The 24,276-nt window shown below is 43.8% G+C and overlaps 2 protein-coding genes across 5 annotated transcripts in view; one reads left to right on the top strand and one right to left on the bottom strand.

Moving 5' to 3' along the window:
- Positions 1-5,904, top strand: part of CEP162 (centrosomal protein 162) — a 40,198-nt gene extending 34,294 nt beyond the window's left edge. For all 4 annotated transcript variants that reach the window (XM_083431131.1, XM_083431129.1, XM_083431132.1 and 1 more), the window contains exons 24-28: positions 946-1,604; positions 2,866-3,007; positions 3,341-3,439; positions 5,082-5,216; positions 5,521-5,904. In XM_083431131.1, coding sequence (XP_083287257.1) covers positions 946-1,604; positions 2,866-3,007; positions 3,341-3,439; positions 5,082-5,216; positions 5,521-5,745 — 1,260 coding nt within the window. In that variant the 3' untranslated portion in view covers positions 5,746-5,904. The remainder of the gene's footprint in view (positions 1-945; positions 1,605-2,865; positions 3,008-3,340; positions 3,440-5,081; positions 5,217-5,520) is intronic.
- Positions 5,905-8,394: 2,490 nt separating this feature from the next.
- MRAP2 (melanocortin 2 receptor accessory protein 2) lies at positions 8,395-14,293 on the bottom strand. Its single transcript, XM_083431218.1, is given in 5 exon segments — positions 8,395-9,393; positions 9,396-9,751; positions 12,106-12,205; positions 13,838-13,974; positions 14,109-14,293. Coding segments are annotated over 5 exon segments (687 nt in total). The 5' UTR covers positions 14,168-14,293; the 3' UTR covers positions 8,395-9,358.
- Positions 14,294-24,276: the final 9,983 nt, after the last annotated feature.

Raw genomic sequence — 24,276 nt, forward strand, 5'->3', positions numbered from 1 at the left:
TTATTGTAACTCGCTCTACGTGGGGCTGCCCTTGAGACTGACCCAGAAACTCCAGAGGGTGCAGAATGCCGCAGCGAGACTCCTTACAGGGTCTTCACTGCGAGATCACATTCATCCGGTGCTATACCAGCTGCACTGGCTCCCGGTGGAGTACAGGATCAGGTTTAAGGTGCTGGTTTTAACCTTTAAAGCCCTATACGGCCTAGGACCCTCGTACCTACGGGACCGCCTCTCCTGGTATGCCCCACAGAGAAACCTACGCTCGTCAAATAAAAACATCCTGAAGGTCCCAGGCCTCAGAGAGGTTAGGCTGGCCTCAACTAGAGCCAGGGCTTTCTCGGCTGCGGCTCCAATCTGGTGGAACGCTCTGTCACAAGAGACTAGGGCCCTGCGGGACCTGACATCTTTCCGCAGAGCCTGCAAGACAGAGTTGTTCCACCAGGCCTTTGGTCAGGTCCCAGCCTGACTCCCTCCTCTGGCAACCTGCACAGAATTTTGCTCAACGGTTGCCATTAATTTGACTTTAATTAATTTTTATAATGGAATGTTTTTAGAATGTTTGATTATTTGATTGTTTGATTATTTAATTGTTGTTAGCCGCCCTGAGCCCGGCTTCGGCTAGGGAGGGCGGGATATAAATAAAATTTTTTATTATTATTATTATTATTAAAATCTGCCTCTTCCCTTTGCTCCCATGGAAGCATCCCATGAGCAGAGCTGCGTTCACAGTTAGTCTCAATACAGCCCATTGCGAAAGGACCCTGCAGATTATCTGGTCCAAACCCCTGCAATGCAGGCATATACACCTGTTCCATATGGGGATCGAACCTGCAACCTTGGCGTTATCAACACTATGCTCTAACCAACTGGGCTATCCCAGCTGTGTGTATGATGCAAATCTAATTTACCTAGGAAGCATCACTTCATGGGGTCTTGTCTTTGCAGATTCAGTATGAGAAGAGGATTGGGGAGCTTGAGCAGCTGCTGGAATATAAGCTGTTGAACGAGCCGCAGAAGCTTCCGGACAAGGCCGCCACCCTTGCAGCTCATGAAAGAGAACTTTGTAGTGTAAATGAAGCCCACCAGATCACAGTGCAAAACCTTCAGACTGAAATCAACTCTCTCAGAAACCAGTTAGCTCAGCTGGAGCTGCAGAAGAAAGCAAAAGATGATGCGGACCTCCAGTCGCTAGAATACCAGGTGGAGCAGGCTCACTCTAAAGCGAAGCTGGTAAGACTAAATCAGGAAATGATTGCCAAAAACAGAGAGATACAGGACCTCACAAAAACTGTAGAAAGGCTTCAGAAAGAGAGGAGGATTATGCTCTCAGCTGGCAAAGCAGATGCTAAAGAGAAGCCTTCAGGAATCCTGAAGAAGGATCTTGTCAAACCTAGTCAGCTGAACCCCCGAAATGAAGAGTTCTTCCCCGGCACTCTCGATGAGAAAATATATCAGCCCCACGCTTTTGCCGATTGTCACATTTCAGAAGTCCTGCAAGAAAACAGCCGTCTGAAAGATGATGTAGAAAAGTTGACTCTAGAACTAAGCCAGGAAAGGATAAAAGCTCAAGCAGCCATGGCAAATTCTGAAAGTCTTGTGAGAAGGTAATTCACTTAACACTGAGCAGTTTTTAAAATGCGATGTTCAAGGTCACTCCTTGGGCTTGGGGCAGGAGTGGGGAACCTGGCAGCATCCAGATGTTTTTGACTACAACTCATGTCTTCTATAGCCATTAATGGGGCTGATGGAGTTGGAATCAACCAGCATCTGTATGGCTACAGGTTTCCTACTCCTGCTTGTAGGTACACTGTTCTAATAACCCCACCACCAACTCTGGGCACAGAAAAACCATACCCTGCCATTTCTATAAATTGTGTAAATTAAGCCAACATAGAGATTTTTTTGTAGTGTATTGTGCTTCCAACATGGGAAGAGTCAATGAGTTATGCATAGCTTTGTTCACTGAACAATGGAAACCTTATCATGCTGGAAAACAGTGACTTCCTCTCCCCGCCATCCCTATTTTAATTGTAATGCAGCTACAAAAGGCTGCCATTCCACTTGGGGCAGTGGTGGCTTGAAGCAGCAGGAGGAGAAAGAATGTGTTTTAACACCTTTGTGACATGTACATTTTTATTTATGTGTTCCGTCTTCATGGGAGCTCAGCCTAGCTGTAAATCTGGACGTGTAAATGTCACCCCCAAATAATTTCACTGATACTCCAGTATACAAGAGGAGTTTTAAAAATCAAGCCCCCGCATAGCTATTTTCTAGGGAAAAAACCGCACACACAAGCCCACACCCTACATTTAATGTGCAGTTTGGTTCTAAGGCAGCTGTCCCCATCAGGGACTAAGGGCCAAGCTAGGCATGACCTTCTTCATATCTTTAACCTTGTGCTTGTATTTTCAAAATGTAGTAAGTTAAACTCCTGTCTCCAACTGCATACCTGATTCTCTTTCCACTTATGCCTGTTATTTGCAATTGGATAAAATCTTCAGTTGGCACCATTTTCTCCCATGGTTAGCACTGGTTTCCCATGTCACAGTACCTATCCAGCTGGGAAGACCACATGCCAAATATTTGTGTTTTTAAAGGGCATGCAGACCAAGGTTAATGCCAGGTTCATTTGGGGGCAAACCCAACATTTCTTTAGCATTCTTATCCCTTGCCCTCTTTTTGTACATGAGCCAAGATATATTGTACAGGAAGGATTCTAGGCAGAAAAGGACACTGCTACAGGAACATCACAGGCATAAATGCACATACAAATCTAAAATGTGTTGTTTTTCATGAAAATGCTGTGTTATTGTCTGATGTTTCCAACAAACTTCTACATACTGTTTTATTTTGCAACATTTACAGGGCAAAGGAAGATTTGGAAGAATACACTACAGCGCTTAAAGCATCACATCAAAAGGAGCTGGAGAAAATTCTTTGTCAGTATGCTATGGAGCATTCAACTTCCAAGGCAGCCGAGTTAAATAGCAAAATTTCAGCACAGGAGGTGAGGAAGACCAGTCGTCTGTCTCACTGCTTCAAAAAACTGCCAGCGTTTCCTGTTTCTCAATGTTTCGTACTGTAATCTTGCCTCTGAAATATACTATGGTAATAGTTTTGTATTCATTTAAGGTGAAGTTCACAATTCTCCATTCCAGTGTCTTTTTGTGTTCCTAGTCATAGCTGATCTTACATGCTTAGAGTTAAATTCAAGTGATCTTAATACAGCTTTACTCAACAAAAGTTCAAGTTGTTAAACCAAAGCTTCACTTACCTACTTGTAAGAGGATTCAAGAGATACTTTGCTGAAAAATTCTAACAATTGAAAATCTTTCCATAGGTCTTTATTAAACATCTTCAGCAACAAGTTCGTGAGTTGCAAAGAGATAAAGAAACGCTTGCGGTTTCACAAAAGCGAGAGGAAATTCTTCAAAAAGAGGTAATTCAGAGTATTAGAAATTTGATTCTTTAAAACGACAGTTTGAGCAGGAACAACAATGTGGTGCCCAGACTCTGCCCTCTTCCCCCTTTCTGCAATTTATGTACAGTGGTACCGCGGGTTACATACACTTCAGGTTACTGACTCCGCTAACCCAGAAATATTACCTCGGGTTAAGAACTTTGCTTCAGGATGGGAACAAAAGTCATGTTCCGGTGGTGCGGCAGCAGCAAGAGGCCCCATTAGCTAAAGTGGTGCTTCAGGTTAAGAACAGTTTCAGGTTAAGAACGAAACTCCAGAACGAATTAAGTATGTAACCAGAGGTACCACTGTATTGGCTTTGGTGCTTCGTTCATTGAGACTTTAAGCCAGAGTTTTCCATTGCATTTTAAATGGGAAACAGGAGTGCAGGATTGTACTGCAGAATGAGATATAAAACCAAAAATAAAAACTAATTTTTACATGTGACAATGTGTGCGCGCACACACACACACACACACAATACATATATATATACCGTATTTTTTGCCCCATAGGGCGCACCGGCCCATAAGGCACACCTAGTTTTTTGGGGGGGAAATAAAGGGAGGGAAATTATTCCCCCCCCCCAAGGCACGAGGCTGGGGCAGGGGAAGCCTGAGCTTCCCCCGACCCCAGCCCCCAGAACAGGATGCTGTCCGCAAGCCGTGGGAGCCCTCCTGCGGCTTGCGCAGAGCTACCCGAAGCCCCGGCGCGACTGCTCAGCTCGCCGGGGCGTCGGGATAAGAAGCAGCTCTGCGAAAGCCGGAGGAGCCCTCCTGCGGCTTGCGCAGAGCTACCCAAAGCCCCAGCGTGCTGAGCAGTCGCTTCGGGTAGCTTTGGGATAAGAGGCAGCGCTGCGCAAGCCGGGGGAGCCCTCCCGTGGCTTGCGCAGAGGTACCCGAAGCCCCCGTGCGACTGCTCAGCGTGCCGGGGCTTCGGGGTGCAGGCAGCTCTGCACAAGCCGTGGGAGCCTGGGGGGAACTCCCATGGGCTCCCACGGCTTGCACAGAGCTTCCTGAAGCCTGGAGAGCTAGAGGCATCGGTGCGCACCGACCCCGCTCGCTCTCCAGGCTTCAGCGAAAGCCTGCATTCGCCCCATAGGACGCACACACATTTCCCCTTCATTTTTGGAGGGGGAAAAGTACGTCCTATAGGGCGAAAAATACGGTACCTTGGTTTTCAAACAGCCTAGTTCTCGAACGTTTTGGCTCCCGAACGATCGAAACCCAGAAGTGGTTGTTCCGATTTTTGAACTTTCTTTTGGAAGCCAAACATCCAACAGGGCTGCTGCAGCTTCCGATTGGCTGCAGCTGCAGGAGCTCTCTCTAGCAAGTGTACTTGGGATTCCAGCCTTGCCGCTAAGCTAGTGCAATCCATATGACTTCTATCCTCTTTATATAATAAATAGTAGGGATATTTTAATAAACAAGTGCACTTATTAGATTCCAGCGTGCTGCATCCCATACTGAATCAATGGGGATGGTGTGCTTACTGAATTCCTTTTGGGGAAACTCCTATCCCCAGAAATGTTTTGAGTGGGTGTAGGAACATCTGTTGCTGCTAATGCGGTTGAACATACACAAAAAAACAAAACAGGTAATTTCGTGTTCTCAAATTTTAGATGGCAAAACTGTTAGAAGAACTTGGAGAGGCTAGAGAGAGCCAGACCCCAGAGATGAAACGATTTATGTGTCTAGAAAGGAAGATCAAACACTTGGAGGCCAGATATGAACAAAGAGAACAAGAACTTCATCAGGTAAATAAAACAGGGAATTCTTCTCTTTAAAAGTCAATGTTTCAAATGTCTGAGTGCAAATGCCCTTCAAAATGCTTAATGTAACAAGTACTTAAATTATGGAGTCTCAAGCCACATCTAAAAAGTCTGATAGACCTGCAACCTGATTTAGTCAGTATTTACATGTGTTGATTTGTAGAGCCCCTTCCAAAGAATTTTTAAAACAAGTATAAATGAAAGGTTTTCTAAATGCTCTGATAATGAAACAGTCGGGTTTAGAAATTATGCTGCCATCTCTCATCAGTGAACCTGCTTACTTACCCAGGTAATACAGCAAACACAGCATATTGCGGAAGTTGAACAAATCCAGGAAACTGAGAAATGGCGGAAGCTGGCACTCTTGAAGAACCAAGAGCTTGAGAAATTTCGCATTGAACTGGATTCGATTTTGGATGTTCTACGGCAGCTGCAGAAACAGGGTGTTATCATTCCACCAGGTGGCCCAAGCATGCCGGAAAATGACTGGAAGACTAGAAAGCTCCTCATTTAATCAGTGAAACAGCTTCAATAGAGAGAGAAGATGAAGCCTTGCCACAAAAGGTGATTAGTTTTTAACTTTATAGTTGTGCCCAGCTTTCTCTTGTATACATTTATCCCGATCCTTGCTGACTTGTTTTTATTCTGTATATTAAATAATACTACTTGCAAATTTGAAGTGCTGAACTTTTTTTCCCCTTCACAAAAAAGGATCTCCGCACTTTATTGGATGCATTAAAAGATTTGTCTACCAAAGTAAACTATTGGTGACCAAGCAGGAATATCCATAAGCAGCGTATGATGTCAACTTTCACCAGGTCTTTCTCCTTTGGGGTGCAGGGGTGTCAGCAAACTTCCATTTTCATTCCTGCTCCTAAACCTGTATAAATAAAGGAGCTTCTTTCCACTCTGGAAGCAACTACAGCAAAGCTTTAAAGTATGGATTTCTATCTCTTGAAAGGGCATGAATAAAGGCTCTTGAAAGGTAAGGTGTATATATATATCTGCTAACACAATTTTCCAGGTGCTTTTCTAAAAATCAAATTAGGAAAATGCACATCATTTCAAATGATATTTTATGTTTTATTGCTGCACCTGCCTTGCTAGTGCAGTCTATATATAATTTTATAAAGTATTTATAAAATGAATGCTCTTAATACCACATAAATTGTGACTGTAGCATTGACAAGGTGACATAGGTGCATCAGTAAAATGGCAGCAGATTTCAGTCTCCTACAGCTGTTGCAACATGACAAAATAAAGGCATACAGGTGGTTTTTAGGCATTAGAGGCAACTGTTAAATCGTTATCAGGTTAACAGTTTTTTAATTCCTTGGAAGGGACAGAATGAACATTTGCAAATGGCATCTATTCTCATACTTTTCCATGTCAGTTAATGCTGGAAAAGTGCTGGTTTAGATATCCTAGGATGGAAAGATTTCATTGGCAAGGCCGCCAATCATAATTGGCGATCTTGAGCAAAAACAGGACCATTGGCCATTAAGGCCACTTTCAGACATCAAAGCCAGCTAAAAATTAGTCAGCTACATGAAAAGCACTGGGCCTCAAGTCAGTGTGAAAGTCGCACCATCTGCCCTAGAGTCTGTTTCTTCTGAAACAAAGGGGCTGATTTGTTTCTACTCTGCTTTGAGATTCCCCAAAGTGAGAACACTAATGGTATCCTTTCCCATAAATGTTGTGCCACTATTTGGCCATGGAAATACTATCCACTCTAGTATTGATACAGTGACACCAAAATGCTACAATATTTAGTCATGTAAATTACTAATTTACATGCACCAGCACCAGGCCATTTAATGACACTCCTGATGCCTGATCCATCACAATTAGCGATGCCTAAGCTTTTCGCTATCCATAGACTGGTGGAGCCCTAACTTTGCAAGGGATCAAATAGTATGCATTGTTTAAAAAGGCCTTTGTGGTATCAACATGGTGCCACATTACTTCACATGATCTCCACCTTCCCTAGAGATTAAATGAAGTCATAGAAAGTGAGGGAAGGGCGCAGAGCAGGCAAGCTCACAAAGGCGCAACTACTTTAACCTCCAGATGAGGTCCATCTTTTAAAAAAACCAGTGTGTCCCTACACAGTCTAGATACCTGTTCTCCCACCTTCTATTTTTTAAAAAAGAAATAACACCTAGCAAAGTAATATACAAAACCATCATTTCTGGCTATAAACCTGCCATTACAGACATGGTGTTGTGTTCCAGCTTCTTGTTCTTTTAATACAAAGGTTAAAAGGTAAAGGACCCCTGAACAGTTAAGTCCAGTCAAAGGCGACTATGGGGTTGTGGCACTCATCTCGCTTTCAGGCCGAGGAAGCTGCTCATCGAGTGAAGGATGTTCAATACAAAAATGGGCAAATTTGAATTTCAAATTATTTAAACAAACCAATAGGAGCATTTAAGGAGATACTATGTTAATTTGCTTTGCTGGAACAGTTATGTTATATAAATCCTCAGAAAAGGCAGTAACAAACAAAAAACCACAGGAATGGTCAACAAGATTCCATCCCACCATCAGAGAACCCTTGTAAAATAAAGAAAATATAAAGCAAAAAGGGACTTACATTACCACAGCTGGAAACGTTTCCCAGGCACGCTGTATGCCGATGTGGTGGTATTTGCAGAGTGGTCAGGGCATTTGGTGTCAACAGTAAGGACTCGTAATGGTTAGAGTCCTTAGGATGCTGTCAGCTAGATGTCACCATCTTCCTTCTGATGGAGGCCCATTCCTTTTTCATACTGGCTAGGTGTGGTATCTTCTTTAGTAGATCAGAGTCTTCATGAGCAAGCCAAAGCCCCCTCCCCCACATCCCAGGGAGGTGGGGCCATTGCCACATCTGCAGCCCTGCAGTGGCAGAAGGTGGGGCAGGCATATCAATTTGGTCCAGTGACAGCAATGGGGCCATTTGGGGGATTTCTGCTGGTTGATGTCAACAAGGATCCCATCAGTGGCCCGTCCAACTGCCTACAGGCAAAAGGGGAAGCACTGCCGCCGCAGAAAACTCACACTGGCTTCAACCCATGGCTCGGTTTGTAAGTTTGTTTCCATAGTGCTATGTGCAATGCAATTCAGAAGCTCACTTAAGACTAGATATTGCATGGCACAATAAAGTTATGGCAGTTCACAGAAAGTGCAGGCTTTATTTTTTAATATAAAAATCAACAACCCAGTTTATTTCAAACAATAGTACTGGAGAAATAATGTATATCAAGAAGTTACACTCCTGGATCAAGCATAAAGAAAAGCAAAACAAAACATGCTATTCACACGGAAACCAATTAAGAGCATCTCCGTTTACTTTTTCAATAGGAAAAACACAACTATGGGAACATAAGGGAATAGAAGGTACTTGTCTGAGCATGATGTATACCTACAGGGCTTTTTGTATACATGCAAGAAGCATGCTAGACAATTGGTCCCAGTAAGTATATGTGGTATACATATGACTGAACACACAAGAATAGTTCTTGCACATTATGAGGATTATAAAGCACACATACAGCATAGATACCCACTCATTCCTGCAACACAGCATATGGCATAAGGCTTTCGCCACAGAGGGTCCAACTACGTCTAAATTACATAGAACTATGTCTCACTGTAAAGCCATTGACCTCAGTGCAGAGTTCGCTACTAGTGCTTAAGTCCTTTGATCTCAACAGGACTTAGATAAATTGTGGCAATCCCATTTATTTCAACACTTAGGTACAATTGACTTCCTCTGAATTGAGTTTTTGGAGGGTTGTGTTCTTAGCTTGCTTAAATGCAAGGCTTAAGAGTTTTGTGACTTTCAAACACACTCAGGGGCTTCACATGTACACAATCCAACAACTCTCACATCCCATCATATTCCAGCATGGATAGCTTCCTTATTAAACAGCTGTCCTGTACTTCTAGAAATACAATGAAATAAAACGATAAGCAGTGTAAAAAGCTCTGGCTTCATCAAACACTTAAAAAGACCACATAGAACTATCCCATACTGGTTACCAGAGTGTATTCAACTGTAGTCCTGTACTCACCAATGAAAAATAGGATAGAAAGTAAAGGAGAAATGTGTTCTGTTTTAATGTAAGAAATACCTTGCTCAATATTCTTCAGTCAATAATCTGGTGGGAGGCTGGACTCAGTGTTTGCTCTCTAAAATGATAGGCGGTTCCGAAATCAGCAGGTCGTCTTCACCCAGGGAAGAATTCTGGTCAGTGTTCACAAAGTTGGGGATGTTGAATTTTGCATGGCTATTCAGCTCCTCCTCCAGTCCCTCACTGCTTTGAATTACTTCCTGAAAATGGATGTTGCTGTCCATAACTGGCACTCTCTGGCATTGCTTTCCCCTGTCCATGTTCTCATACTCATTGATGTAGCAGTGAAAAAGCAGCCTGGATTCCTCAGCAGCCTGCTGAGAAATGATCCTATCAGAATCGAGAGGCCTTCCAAAGTCTGCAACAAAGTTGTTCATGCAGAGCCTTTTCTCAGAAGAGTCCGCAGTGCTAGGAAGCAAGGAGAGAGGAGCGGTGGGTGAAAAATTGGGCACCATTTTGTTTAGGAACACAGTATAAAAGATCAGGTGCCAAAAAACCTCTCTGGAAACAGACTGGGCTGAGACAGGATGGCAAAAGAAATGTCCTCCCCATTCTCTTGAGTCAATGGCTTGCCCTTATCCTACACTAATCAACTGATTACATGCCTAATCTGAACCAACCCTAAGTGCTGCAAATTCTGTAGAGTTCATTGGAAGGACTGTCCTCCCTGCCCCACAACAAACCATACATTTCTGATAACAATAAAGCAAAACACCTGTGAAAACACAAACTTAACATAGCAACTGAATGGAAATACTTGTCCTCTCCAGATACTCTTCTTAAAAGGAGAAGCTTGACATGCAGTTCTAATTTTGTGTTTTCAACGGTTAAAAAAAATCCCCAGGAATTTTGAATGTTTTCCACATAATTGTAATTTTCATTTTAAAAACCCAGTTATAAACAAAACCTAAGCCATACCAATTTAAATAAAATCACTAAACTTCTTTTCAGGGGAGCACCCTTACACTCAGAGGATGGATAAAATTGTGTTGGAATCCATCTGCCAGAAAAGGTTTGCGATAGATGGGCTCTGCCTCCTGCAAGCCAGCTAAACCCTATAGCTGGACATTCTGTATTCCCAATGGTTATGGAACTGGGATGGGGAACCTGGGGCTCACCTGATGTCGATGGTTTACACTTCCCATTACTCCCAACCATTGGCAATGCCAGCTGAGGCTGATGGGAACTGGAGTCCAGCTCCACCCACAGGGCCAGTTCTCTATTCCTCATCTCAAATATTCATTAGGCTATCTGATTTATTTCCAGACATCCTGGTTTGGGGGTGCGGGAGAAAGAAGGCTGACGGGGCTTTGCCCTTTCCATCTTTCCCCCCGCTTCCAAGCCTTGCCATAAACCAGCATCTTGAGGGGGCCACTAGGTGGCGCGTTGGAAGATGGCCGACAATAACATCTCTCTGACCCATACGAGGTATTAAGGGGCTGCTATGGGAAGTAGGCAGCCTTCCTAAACCCCCCCAAGGGTATGGGGGGGGCTGCCCTGCCAGCGGTGTTCACAATGCACCCCCTGATCCGAGAGACGGGGGTGTGGAACACTTGGCAAAAGCCCTCGATGGATTCAGATCTTCCCGACGCCGATTCCAATCAGCGCGTGCTGGTTGCTTCAGTCTGGAATTATAATTGGACTAATTGGCAATAACGGATCGGAAGAAAGGCTGAAGCACATATATCAAGTAAGGCTCGAGATAAGGACTGCTGACTAATGCATCTCTGTGATCGGGAGTGACGGATGGATAAGTAAATCTCTTGATGAATTACCACCATGAGAACGTAAGGCTGGAACGAAGGGGGGGGGGTGGAGGAAAAAACCCTCTTAAATTCCTTTGCATGATATGACTACAATAATCCTCCACCCTAGAAAGAAATAAGATCGTCGCGTTTTAAAAAAACATAAACAGAACTTTAAAACTGTGTGGGGGAAATGACTACAATACGAGAAGATTGAAAGGCGAGAAGGAGGAAAATTCTTATGACGCAGTTAAAAAAACATGGCGTCTCGCAAAGACAGGCTAGCAGGAGAACAGACGAGGGGGAGGAGATTCAGGAATTTGAAAAAGAAAGAAGGCTGGAATGCAAGTTTGACCTGACAGAGCCCCTGATAATGTCTGATTTATGGCTAGCCTGAGGAAAAATAATGGACCGACCGAAGACTAACAGAGGTCGCTCCTGAATAATATGAGTTTGGCAGAGCATAAAACCCACACAGAGACGCTAAATCTTCAATCTGTTTGTGAAAACCATCAGAGATCGCAAAGAAAGGAATAAATGACAACAACAAGAAGAGAAAGAAGGTAATAAAGATCTATCCGAATCGAACTGGATGGAACTGTTTAATAAAAGCAGCAAATAAGTGATGTCTGGAGTCATCCGGAATTTTGGACTCGTGCTGAGCTTGATGTATGGGTACCCCCCAAAAATTTTAAAATTTGGCTGTATAATTCGGAATTAATGTGATTTGAACAATGTGATGTGATTGGCCTGTTAATAAAAATTATTTCAAAAAAAAAAAATAAACCAGCATCTTGTGTCCTTTTCTTCATTGAAGTAACTGGCATGCCTTCATCGACAAGATCAAGGGGACATCGTCTTTTCAGAACGGACAAGTTACATAGAATTGTACAGTGGCTAAAACATAAGCTGTGTTGGGTCTACTCTATTTCTGGGCGAATTCCAAAGAGCTATGGCAACAGAGGTGCTGCTGCCACCTGGGTCCTGGGCCTTAGACGTCTGTTTGGTGGTACTTACTCTTGGTGTGGTGCTCCCGCCTTGGTCAACAAGGTCAGTACAAAGAACATAAAAATGACGAAGACAAGAAGGCCAACCCAAAACCCAATCACAATTGAATCTGTAAGAGAAGCAGAGAAGGAGGGAGATTAATCGGCGTGGGTGCATTAGATTTCCATTAATACAAAAATGAAAAATGAACCAGCTGTTGCCCAGTCCTTGGCCGATTATGTTTCGTGTACATTTTGTCAAGCCCTGATTTGGTGAGGTTCATCTCTGCACAGAAATGTATTTGTGCGTGCTACTGCCCCCAGCTATATGTACAATCCACATATATCACTGTCTGTGTCAGCTGTTCACAGTGTGGGTCACTTGTGAGCAGGCTGGGGTGCCTAAATGCCCCTCCCTACCTTCCTCTCTAACTTGCAGCAGGTGATCAGTGATGTTAGAACTTGCACTGCCAGTCATGTAAAGAACTCTGGATTGGGGCCAGAGTCTGGTATTGTTAATATACACTGTCAGTGAAATCAGGCAAAGAAAAACTGTGCTGCTTTGCAGGGGCGGAGGAAGGGGGTGCAGTGGGGGTGGGCCGCCCCAGGTGTCACAACTGAGAGAGGTGCCAAAATGCCAGGCGGCACTCACTGCGAGGCCTGCAGAGCACCCAAGCCACACGTCTCTCCTGGGAGTGATGCGGTGGCTTGAGTGCCCACAGGTTCTGCGCTGCCCCAAACAGTCCGCCTGTTGTCTCCCTCTCAGCAGTAGGGCAGCTGAGTGGGAGGAGACAGGCAGACTCAGAGGCCCCGTGGAGCGTCCTGCCCCAGATGGCCCCGCCCTGCAGGTGGCTGGTCCCATCCATGGGTGCAGAGCACGGCCCTGGGCATAGGGCACACGTTCCACCCCAAGCGCCCGAACGGCTTTCTCCACGGCTGCTGCTTTGCAAAGATTCCTCTAGCACATGTATAGCATGGGAAACAACCAGCTAGGTCTGTGCGCATACACACAAACACACACATTGTGGCATTTCCTTCCCAATAGTCCAGGGGGTTGAATTTAAAACCAGCAAAGAAGGCGAACTCAAATGGCAGCAAGAACACAAAAGTAAGATACTAAAAGCTATTTTTTTTCTTAGCTATATAATTTTCAAACAATAAAAGGAATGATTACCGCGTGGCAGAGTAAAGCAGCTTATAATTAAGGCTGATTGCAGCTTCTTTATGCTCTGCTCACATTTGACGTTCTGCATACAACTCTGGCAAATTCCATTTGGAAAGATAAGCCTCCTTTCATAAAGGACTATGTAGTGCTCACCACAACAGTCTTGGCAAAGAACAGCTCAGATCACAGGAACAAATTGAGGCTATGTGATTACTACCAAGGCCATGAAACATAGGATGAGCAGAGACAATCTAAAAAGAAGCTCGCCATCTACCCCTGAGGCATGGAGTGATCCTGAAATGACTGGTGGTCATAAAAGAAAAGAAATTCCTGGCTCAGAAGTCAGGGTTGCCCCCTTCCCTATCTGTAAAGCCCATGTTCTCAAACTACGGGCACAAATATTTAAGAAAATTACAAGGGGTAAGTCAACGGTGCTATCAAATTGACTAAGAGTGTGTGTGTTTGTGTGTGTGTGTGTGTGTGCGCGCACATGCACGCGCGCAATTTCAAAAATGCATTTTCTTGACATTCGATTTGAGAATGAAGAGTTTTAGTAATTGAAACAACCAAAACATAGAGTTTCCATATTAAGACTTACACTTATGAGCCTTGAGGCCTTCAAAGGAAACTGGCCCATATTCATAATATTCATATTCCCAAGTATAATCAGAATTCGATAGCAAAGAGTGGTGGGATGTTCTGTTGGAAATAAATCTGGGTCCAGCCATCTCCAACCTGCGTCAATACAGAAATGCAAAGACAACAAGCTTTAGCAGAAAAAACGCATCTGAACCAAGCCCCCACCCCAAACCTCTCAGCTTTCTACCCACGACTCCTCATTCCAATCAGCAGCAGTTCTCTTCTCTTACAAATGCCAGCCTTCACCTCCATCTTTTGCAGTCTGTTGATGGATGGCTAAAATCAGCATTAAAGCGGCTGAACACAAGGGGATTCCAGGACTGATGTTAGGCTATATACAGCCTTTCCTCCATGGAGCTCAAGCTGGCATACAAGGGTTCTCTCCCTGACAACATTCCTGTGATCTAGGGGACACTGAGAGACAGACACAAGGTCACCCAGTGAGCTTCATGGCTAAGTGGGAATTAGAACTCTGCCTTCCCAGGCCCTGGTCCAAAACTCTAACCTTTATGCCATCTGGACTCTCTGGGGCTCATAGATTTTATGCTAAAAGAGAGGTGCTGTGGACCAGCTGTAGACACATAAAAGGAACATAATGCTGTGTTATCATCCATTCAGAGACAGCTTGCAATTATTACAAGCCCTCATTTTACGTTTGCATAGTTTACAAATGTATGTTTATATGTGTAGCACAATCAGGCGCCTTCAGTGTAGTTTAAAGGACATTAATAAGTTGAAGCCTCACAACCGTTTCCACTTTAGAGGAAAGAGAACTCTGAAAAATGTGTGCACATATATTAAGACTGTTCGGTGCAGTACAGGCTATTTGGTATTCTCTCGCTATCCAAGCGTACCTGTCACAGAGGGATTTTTGAAAAGCCTCTGCAGGCTTAGTGTTTTAAAAATAGCTGGACTCTTAATTTTGATAGGCAGTTCGTAATAAATTCTGTACAGTTTTGAAAAAAGTGTACACTCTAGTCAGCCTCAGGAGGTAATCTGTTAATTCTAAAACTAACCACTAGCATTAAAAAAAAGAAAATGTGATAGCCATTCATTTCTTTCCGTTCTCCAGACGAAAGCATGTGCTCCACGTTCAGTTTCTTGCCAGGCCCCTTTCACTTTAAAGTATAGCCACTTTCCAACTGACTCTCAGTATCTAATCATCACCTCATGTCTCATAACAAACAACTCTGGGGCATGATGTTATTTTCCAGTTGTCTGCTCAGTGGGTGCATACAAACATTTATTCACTGCGCTGAAAGCATTAGTCAACATACACCCATTTTTAGCATTTACCACATTTATCATGCCAACTTCACAAAGCAGACAAAGCGTAGGATTGCCAGCATACCCAATCAATGCACTTCATGGGATCAAACCCAACATTCTGTCCTGTACACCTGAATGACGCAGGGAAACTGGGGCACGGGGGAGGGAGATCATTTTTGTTAATCATTCACATTTGATGATTTGTTTCCTCCTCTCTGCCCCTCCACTTTCCCTCTCATGCTCCCTGCTCTTATTTAAGCTTGTCAGCTTTCAGAAACAGTGTATGCTACCAACTGAAGTGCTAACCTAGTATTCTTTAATAAGAGATGAACGATTAGCTAACGGGTCTCAGACTCCGGAAAGATATTGTGGGGGCTTACGTTGTGCACAACATCATGGACTGCAATGTCGCGACATTGGGCACAGTGCCTGGCGAGACGGCTAGGCAGCTCAGCTTCCATGGCCAGGGTTCCTTCGCCGCCTCCTGCTGCTGCCATGGGCTGGAGGCTGCTTCCCCTCCACAACAGCAGGAGAAGGAGCCAAGTTCCTGGCTCACACAACCACTTCAAATGCCCCCCTCATAATAAGTGCCTGAATTTGACTCCCCCTTTGAGCTTGAGGTCAAATGTTGCTCCAGTCCCTCCACGCCACCCCTGATACCTTGCAGTCACTGCAGTGAAGTGTACAGTGGTACCTCAGGTTAAGAACTTAATTCGTTCTGGAGGTCTATTCTTAACCTGAAACTGTCCTTAACCCGAGGTACCACTTTAGCTAATGGGGCCTCCCACTGCCGCCATGCGATTTCTGATCTCATCCTGAAGCAAAGTTCTTAACCCGAGGTACTATTTCTGGGTTAGCGGAGACTGTTTTCTCCCTTCAGTTACTCAGTGTAGAGGTAAATAATTTTGTCTTTTGCCAGGGGGATTTTGGAAGGCAATAGACACAGCATCAAACTGTATCTTTAAAAAATATCAAAAGGCAGAATCCACATTCTCTACCTGCCTCAAGCAAAAGGCATCATTAAACCACCAGCAGCAGCATCTTCAATTCTCACCATAGTGAGTCTCTCCATGACATCAATTTAAATTTGAGAGCTCCAGGCAAATGTTTAGTCAGAGAACTGACAGGCCAGGAAAGCTGTTGGAAAATTGCATTTGCAAATAATGGTAGTGGGTGAAGTGATGATAACAACAGGTTTCTAGTAGAAATTGATGATTCAGCAGATTGTTTTACGTGTTCCCTTACTCCTTATACCTCAAATAAATCTGGCAACAAAGTGTACCACACAGGTCATCCAAGGAGTCCTCTGATGGCTTCTACAAATTAGAAGACAAATTTCTCTCTTTTAAAAATAATAATAATACTGTACTAAAGCTGTATGAAAGCCCTGGATGACAAACCTGCCACACTGTGGCAAAATCCTTTGCAGATTTACAGCAAAATCCTATTTACATCAGCAACCATTTATAAACAATAACAGTCTGTCTGATGGCATGACTCATACCTGTGGAAGCACATGTTCAGCACTGGTTCCTGAACTTCAGAGTATATCCCAAGATGCTTTTCTACCACCACCACCCCACACACGATGGGCCAGAGACATAATGGCGCTTGAGGTGGCACATCTAAAATGGAAGTCTCCCCACCAAACGGTGTGGCAGTGACACATTCCAGTGGAAAGTTCCCCTGCTCAAGCCACATTGAAATAATAATAATAATAATAATAATAATAATAGAATAAATGCTTAATGAGATTATGGCCTTAGGCGGGTGTACACTGAGCTCTTCTGCTGCTCCTGCCCATTACAGGGAGCTTTGTGCAGAGAACTTCCTGGTAGGTTGTGCTCAATAGATCATGTCTCTCCCCATTCTATTCTGCTACATTTAATGGCACCCACAAAGTGCCTTGCTCCTGCATGCACACACTTGTGGGTGTATACACACACCCTGAAAGCATCAAGATGATGCCTCCTGTCGTGGCAATCAGAGAGAGAAAGAATACACACACATAAAAATGCATCATGTGCATACAGAGTTCCAAGATTTAAAAGCTTAGCGCAACACTCCACAAGGAAACAAGTCAATCTGAGAGATTTTATGCCAATCTTCCGTGGGTTCCTGCAGCTGATAATTCAGGCTGATGAAATGAGGCATCACCAAAAAGCAAAGTAAGGAAATTTAGGAAGAACCATGGAGATTACTCATCTACACTAATGAGCTCCAAGACAGCTAATGCAGCAACCCAGAAAGCAAAGTAGCTTTGATAAATGCTCATTAACAACGGTTGCGGCTGTAAAGCAGAAAATAAAGCTTAGATAGCGTTTAAGGATCTTAGCACAGAACTACAATTAGTTACAGATGGCCCCCTATTGATTTCCTCCTCCTCCTCCATTTCCCTCTCCCCTCTTTTCATTCTCATTCTCACTGCTTCCCATAGAGCAAGGAGGTGCTGGTCCAAGGTTCATACTGCCTCCCCTGTTGGTATGCATCTGAGTACCAGTTGCAGGTTATCACAAGTTTCGAGAGTGGTGCTGTGCTCAGGTCCTGCTTGCGGGCTTCCTGTGGGCATCTGGTCTGCCACTGTAAGAACAGGACGCAGGACTCGATGGGACTTTGGCCTCATCCCACAGGGTCCTTCTTGTGTTCTCCTGGGAACAGTGGTGGCCCTCAGTCCCTGTGCCCTACTTTCATTTGTTGCATGGGGGAAACAGTGTACAAGGACCAGTCAAACAGATTCCCTTTGGCCCCAGGAGCCAAGCATCAGTAAGGATTCCCAGAGCCTTCCCAATCGGTTAGCCCGTTGAGCCACGTCAGGGCCCTGGTGGTGGTCAGCTTAGTGAGTCGCAGACCCACCAGATTAATTACTCGATCTCTGCCTCCTTTCTTTTAGCAAATGTTTTGTGTCACTGGGGAAGTGGTTATTCTGTATTGATTTGTTTTGGATGTTTGTATGTGATGCCAATAAAAGGTTTGATGATGAGTAAGGATTGACATGACTCTGTCAAGGCTATGTGAAGCATTCTATCTTATTATAAATGGCCAATAACACCTAAGGCAGAAGAAGAGGAGCCTGGCATGAAAGCAGAAATATGCCAGAGGAGAAGAAGAAAATGATAGTGGCAGAAAGAGAAATGGAAGAGGGAACGTATTAAGGAAGGAGAATAAAGGAAAAGGAGTGTCTCTGTAGACACATCTATCCATTGCAAGGCAACACTTGTCTTTTAAAAGCAAGCTCACATAGAAATATTTAAGTATAGTGTGTATACTTTATCATTAGAGTCCTGTCACTTAAGAAACATGGAACAATACAATGGTAAAAAAACAACTGAAAGAGTCAACGTCTAATATTAGCACAACTAAGAAAGGAATGCAATATAAGATGAAGTAGTCCTTTCTACCTTCAGTGACCAGTGTGAAGGGCTTTACCAGGCAAAGGGCCTTCTCAGTGGTGGTGCCAACCCTGTGGAACACCCTCCCATCAGATGTCAAGGAAATAAATAACTATCTGACTTTTAGAAGATATCTAAAGGCAGCCCTGTTTAGGGAAGTTTTTAATGTTTGATGTTTTAGCATGTTTTTAATATTCTGTTGGGAGATGCCCAGAGTGGCTAGGGAAACCCAGTCAGCTGGGCAGGGTATAAATAATAATAAAAATTATTATTAGCATTATTAGCATTATTATGCACAGAGATATAATTTACTAATTATCAAATATAGGAAAACAGAATGCTGGACTAGACAGGCCTTTTGCCTGATTCAGTAGGGCTCTTCTTGTCTATCAAGGGCAGGAATTGCTTCATTAGAAATACACTGCCATCATCTCGCTGGCCCCACCTGAATGAACCACATGAGTGATAACAGCTCTCTCCTATTGTGAAACAAAAATCTTCGCTTCTTAATAAATTTCAAAACAAACAAACAGAGGTTTACAATAACCAAAAGGCACCTGTTTCAGGATTAAAAAGAACACCTAAATACATTGTTTCCAGTTTCTCCTATTTAGACTAAACCAAGGTTTTCTGATGCTTTCACAATTCAACACAAATGCTCTGTTCACTTCTATCTGCCTTGTTCTCCTAAATAGTGTGACATGCCAGGGATGTGCCACATGCAGGCATTTTGGCGTTGTCCATGACTTCTTCCCACAGCCCAGAACCTGGGCTTTTCTCAGGGCACATATCAAAGCTCGGCCACAATGTTTTTAAACAGCTCAGTTATCAGAAGGCAGCATATCAGAAATACAAGGCAGAATTCAAAGTTGCACAAGTGAATGACCACTCACACCATGGAACTTCACATTCTACTCTTCTCCCTGCAACATTTTGCACCCCCTAGCCCCATAAATATCTGCTCCAGAACCAGAAGGTCCCCCCCCCACCTCCAGATTTTGAGGACACACAGAGGACTGCAGAGGGAGGAGAGGAAGGTGAAGTCCTATCGTCCATGCAGAACTCCACTGCATTCACGCAGACAGCACTGGAAGCAATACACAATCAAGTTGCCTTTAACAAACAGTGCCTTGTTCAAGAAATCCCCATCTCAAAACTGTGAACGTTGGAAGTTACTACTCCACTTCTCCAGAACAGCAGCGCAAGGTCTTACACAGCTGGCCTGCTTAAATTTATCATTTAAAATTTATGTGGCTTATTAAGTTCAAATAAGATATTCAAATACACACACTCCCCCGACGGATGAACAAATTATCCACTTCTCTGTACATTATAACAACTCGCTGTCTGCAACTGCGTTAAAATTCATACAGTTTATTAAACCCTGGTGTTTTCCAAAGGTAACATAGATATGTCAGCAATTTTTTTCAGCAGGGGGTGGGTCCAGTCCACTGTCCCTCAGACCTTGTGGGGGGGCGGACTATATTTTGGAACGGGGGGAAAAAAGAACAAATTCCTATGCCCCACAAATAACCCAGAGATGCATTTGAAATAAAAGGACACATTCTACTCATGTAAAAACACGCTGATTCCTGGACTGTACACGGGCTGGATCCGGCCCCCAGGCCTTAGTTTGGTAACCCATGATGTAGAGAGTGCCTGGCATTCCCTTCTCCTCTGAAGAATAGTACAGTATGGCTAGGAAGATACAAAGGGAAATAATTGGGTTGCTTGACTGTAGCAATTACTGTAACAATACAAAAGAGGGTTAGAAGGAGAAAGAAAATAAAAATGACCTTCCGAAAGAGCTACATCAAATTACAACCAAGGCTCCAGCTGTACAGCTTACATATCTTTTTTATCTTATAAAAAGATTTTATACAAAGATCCGTGATCCTCTTGGTACCCAGTCACAAAGGGCTGGAGAAGCTTTGCTTCAGTGACCCAAACTACTCCAGTGTTGATTTTTAGCACAAACAGCTATGCAAACCTGTTACGGGTGTAGAGCTCAAGGTTTAAGCGTGATTGTGCAAAACAGGTGGATAATTTCTTGCTAGAAAGACAGGAAGTGGCTCTCAGCACTGGGTGGCAACACTATGCTAGATTTCCAGCAGGTGGGTTGTAGATGTGTGGGGAGTGTTGTATTTTCCTGTTACTATTATTGCATTATTCTTTTTTGTGTAAACCACCCTATGGCCTCTTGATGAAAGGCGGTATATAAATTTAACAAATCGTCATCCTAATCATTTTGGACACTTTATATTCTTATTAAGTGTCTAGCTAAAGGGGGGGGGAGGAAGGAGGAAGCTATGTTTCTCTCGGATCTACTTCCCAAAAATCGTACCCACCCTCTCATCTCTTTCCTTGAGATATCCAGTTTCACAAACTGGGAAGCCATTTTGCCATGCTCTAAGTTGAAGGACAAGAGAGAGCAAGTGTTGAAGTAACCCCTGCTGTCTGAGGCCGTAACAGAAAAGCAACTGAAGGTGTACTTTATCCCAGAAACAAAAACAACCACGTTTATTTCCTCCATAAACAGTTCTGCGCAGTTACTAAATGGCTGCTCCACTATTAGCCTTGGCCAATTCCACGTGCAAGAAAATGACTTCTGTTAAAGAGAAAGAAATGCTGTTTTTGTTTTGTTTAACACTGGAGGAGAAGCATTTTAGCAATGTCCCAATCATATCTTCCACATCATTAGCGGGTGCGGAAACTAAATTGTAACTAAGTCGGCCCCTTCCTCAACGTTAGAGAAACTCAAAGCAATTTAATAAATCCAGCTTGCTTTTAAGCTTCAGCCTAGACCCGCAGCTATTTTTTCTTTTAGTTTCTTTTTTAAAAAATTGCTTTTTATTAGTTTTCTTGCTTGGTGAACAAACACAGACAATAAGATAACCAAAACAGTAAAATGACAACAACAAACAAAAAGGGAAAGGGGGGGGGAGGAAAAACTTACAGAAAGCATACATACAACCATAAATCCATAAATTCTTCCAGATGGACTTATGTCACTATATTCTTTAATCCCAATTCCTTTTCTTCTCTAATAGGCGTCCATCCTCCTCAACGCAGGTCTATTTTGCCTATTTTAAAAACTGTTCCTTTTATCCTTTCTTCATTTCTACTGTTTTCCGCATACTATACTTGTAATCCATGCTGTGTTTTGCGAAAATTAATGAAGCAAATCCAGGTTTTGACTTGGGGATACTGTTGTTGTTTTTTAATAATCACTGTAAATTTCCATTCCCTTTGGAATTTTCGGTTAGACTTCATTTCAGTTTCCCAGATGGTAGACAGTTTAATTCCATCCATTCAAGTTATGGTGGAACAAGTTTGTATTGGCTGAACTATTACATTAGCCCAATTATTGCAGCTCTTACATGTCTGCCCTTTCACTGACCGGGCCCCCTGCCCACAACACCACCTCCCCCAGCAAACTTCACTATAGAAGCATAAGACTGAGATCTGACATAAAGTTGACTGCTCATCTTCTTTGAGGCTTCGGCACATGCTTTGCTTTGCTATCCTGATCTTTGCTTCTCCCACTGTGCAGCACAAAAGTTCAGGCAATTGTCTTCCTCTGTCCAACCTATTTGGCAAATACAGGTGGGATAATAGGGTTTCTAAGCGCGTTCCAAAGCTAGGTATGGCAGAGATAAATTAACAACAACAGATCTTGCAGGTAAGCCTTCAAATCTACTTGTCTTTACTAAAAATCTCACTGGAGATGACTCAGTCAAGTTATTCATGCTTGGGGACATAATATGATCCGCTAGCTAGGAACTATCAATAAATCATCTTTGCCTTATGGCTGTCAGCAGTACCATATATTTGGAAAGTGAGGCGTACCCAAAGTAAAGGAAGGATTGAACTTTGATTAATAAGAATACACACAGAGGCTTGAACCAGCAAGACTCTGGGAAGGGTGCGTATAATAATCTCTGTCTCCCTCCACCCCTCGGCCCAGGTCGTTTATTAACAAAAGAACTTTTACAGAGTGTTTGTAAGAACCAATCAGATTTCTTCTGAGCTTTTCAACAAACCCCGGGGGGGGGGGGGGCAAAGTAAAACTACCAAAACTAATTAAGCATGGGGTAAATAAATTGAGAACTACAAAGGAGTGCATCCAGCAACCCCAGAGATCATAAACAAGCAACATACATGATAAGAAGGATGGCCAGGAGGACAGCTATCATGATCACCTTCATGTGAGATCTGTTTCCTGGCCCTAAGATTAACATCCTGGGATTAACATATCAGAAAGGCTACTTCAAAGAAGCTGCCCACTGTCTTTGATGACCCAGGATGCCTGCCTGGCAAGCAACTGGAAGCAACTGGGCTGCATACGTGACTTGTCAAGCAAGAGAAATGGACAGTAGAGAAAACTGCCAGAGATGCAGAGGGTTGTGGGATTTGATCAGAAATTATTGTCAATGTATCAAACCCAGTCAACACAATGCATTCATCGTGGACACAATGGCTTGATGCATATTTTATAATTCCTCATAGTAATCCCACCTGACCCCACACTCTGGATATTTGCACTCCTACAGGAAAGAGGCATGTGCATGGTGCTGTGGTCTAAACCAAAGAGCCTCTTGGGCTTGCTGATCAGAAGGTCGACGGTTTGAATCACCGCAATGGGGTGAGCTCCTGTTGCTCTGTCCCAGCTCCTGCCAACCAGCAGTTCGAAAGCACACCAGTGCAAGTAGATAAATAGGTACCACTGTGGCAAGAAGGTAAGTGGGATCATCTTTAAGGATGGTCCTGGTTGTGGCCAGGCCCGCAGGCCGGTTCCTCCTCCACTGGGTGGGCAGAGTAATGCCGTTATGCCAAGGTGGCACAGCGATCACCGCGATCTTGGCCAATCGCTTTGGGGGGGATCGTGGGGGGATATAAAAGTGGCAGCGTGACGCATGTCAGGCACCTGCTCCATGCTGCCAAACACCCACCCACCCACCCATTTTAGATTTCCTCTGGCATTGGTTTGGATTTCGGTTGGTCATCTGTCTTGGGACGGGGGCCAGGTAGGAATTTTTCCATTTGGCAGATTGGCACTGGCCACTTGGTTTTCACCTACCTCTTAGCAATCGTCACAACTTCGTAAGGTTTGGCGGTTAGGCATTGGCTCACTGATTTGTGGGGGAGGGGAGGTCAGCCATCGCCTGCCCCTCCATTGACCAAGGGTATTCCGTTAAAGGAATCCAGAGCCTGAATCCTGTCTGAAGTCCGCTTGAGGGGCTAGGGCCATGCCAGGCCTCTAGAGACACCGAGGAGAGCTACAGGCGGGTTCCTCCAATGTGGCTTCCTCTTTGGTTTACCCTTACTCACTTCCTGCAAAGGGGGCAGGAGTCCGCTATAGTCCTTTGCTAATGCCTAAGCCAATACCGCTCACATTTCTGTAATCAATGAAGTTTTGGCCTGAAAGTGAGATGAACACCACAACCCCAGAGTCGCCTTTGACTGGACTTAACCGTCCAGGGATCCTTTACCTTTTACCTTATATTTGAAAAGTGTTGCAGGAATGGGTGATACCAAAGGTTGTAGTTTGAACAGATCAGGGGTGGCCAACTCCCAAGAGACTACGCAACTCCCAAGAGACTACCATCTTTAAAAACTGGCAGTGATCTTTTTAGGAAGTAGGAAGGCCCGTTTTTTAGGGGTTCAGGTCAAGATTGTTAACCTTTTTTTAAAAGGAGGGGGAAAGCCATGTTTTTTTGGCATGCAGGACAAAAATGTT

This window comes from Podarcis tiliguerta (assembly GCF_965153285.1).
Source record: "Podarcis tiliguerta genome assembly, chromosome: 3".
In the NCBI taxonomy this organism is placed as follows: Eukaryota; Metazoa; Chordata; class Lepidosauria; order Squamata; family Lacertidae; genus Podarcis; species Podarcis tiliguerta.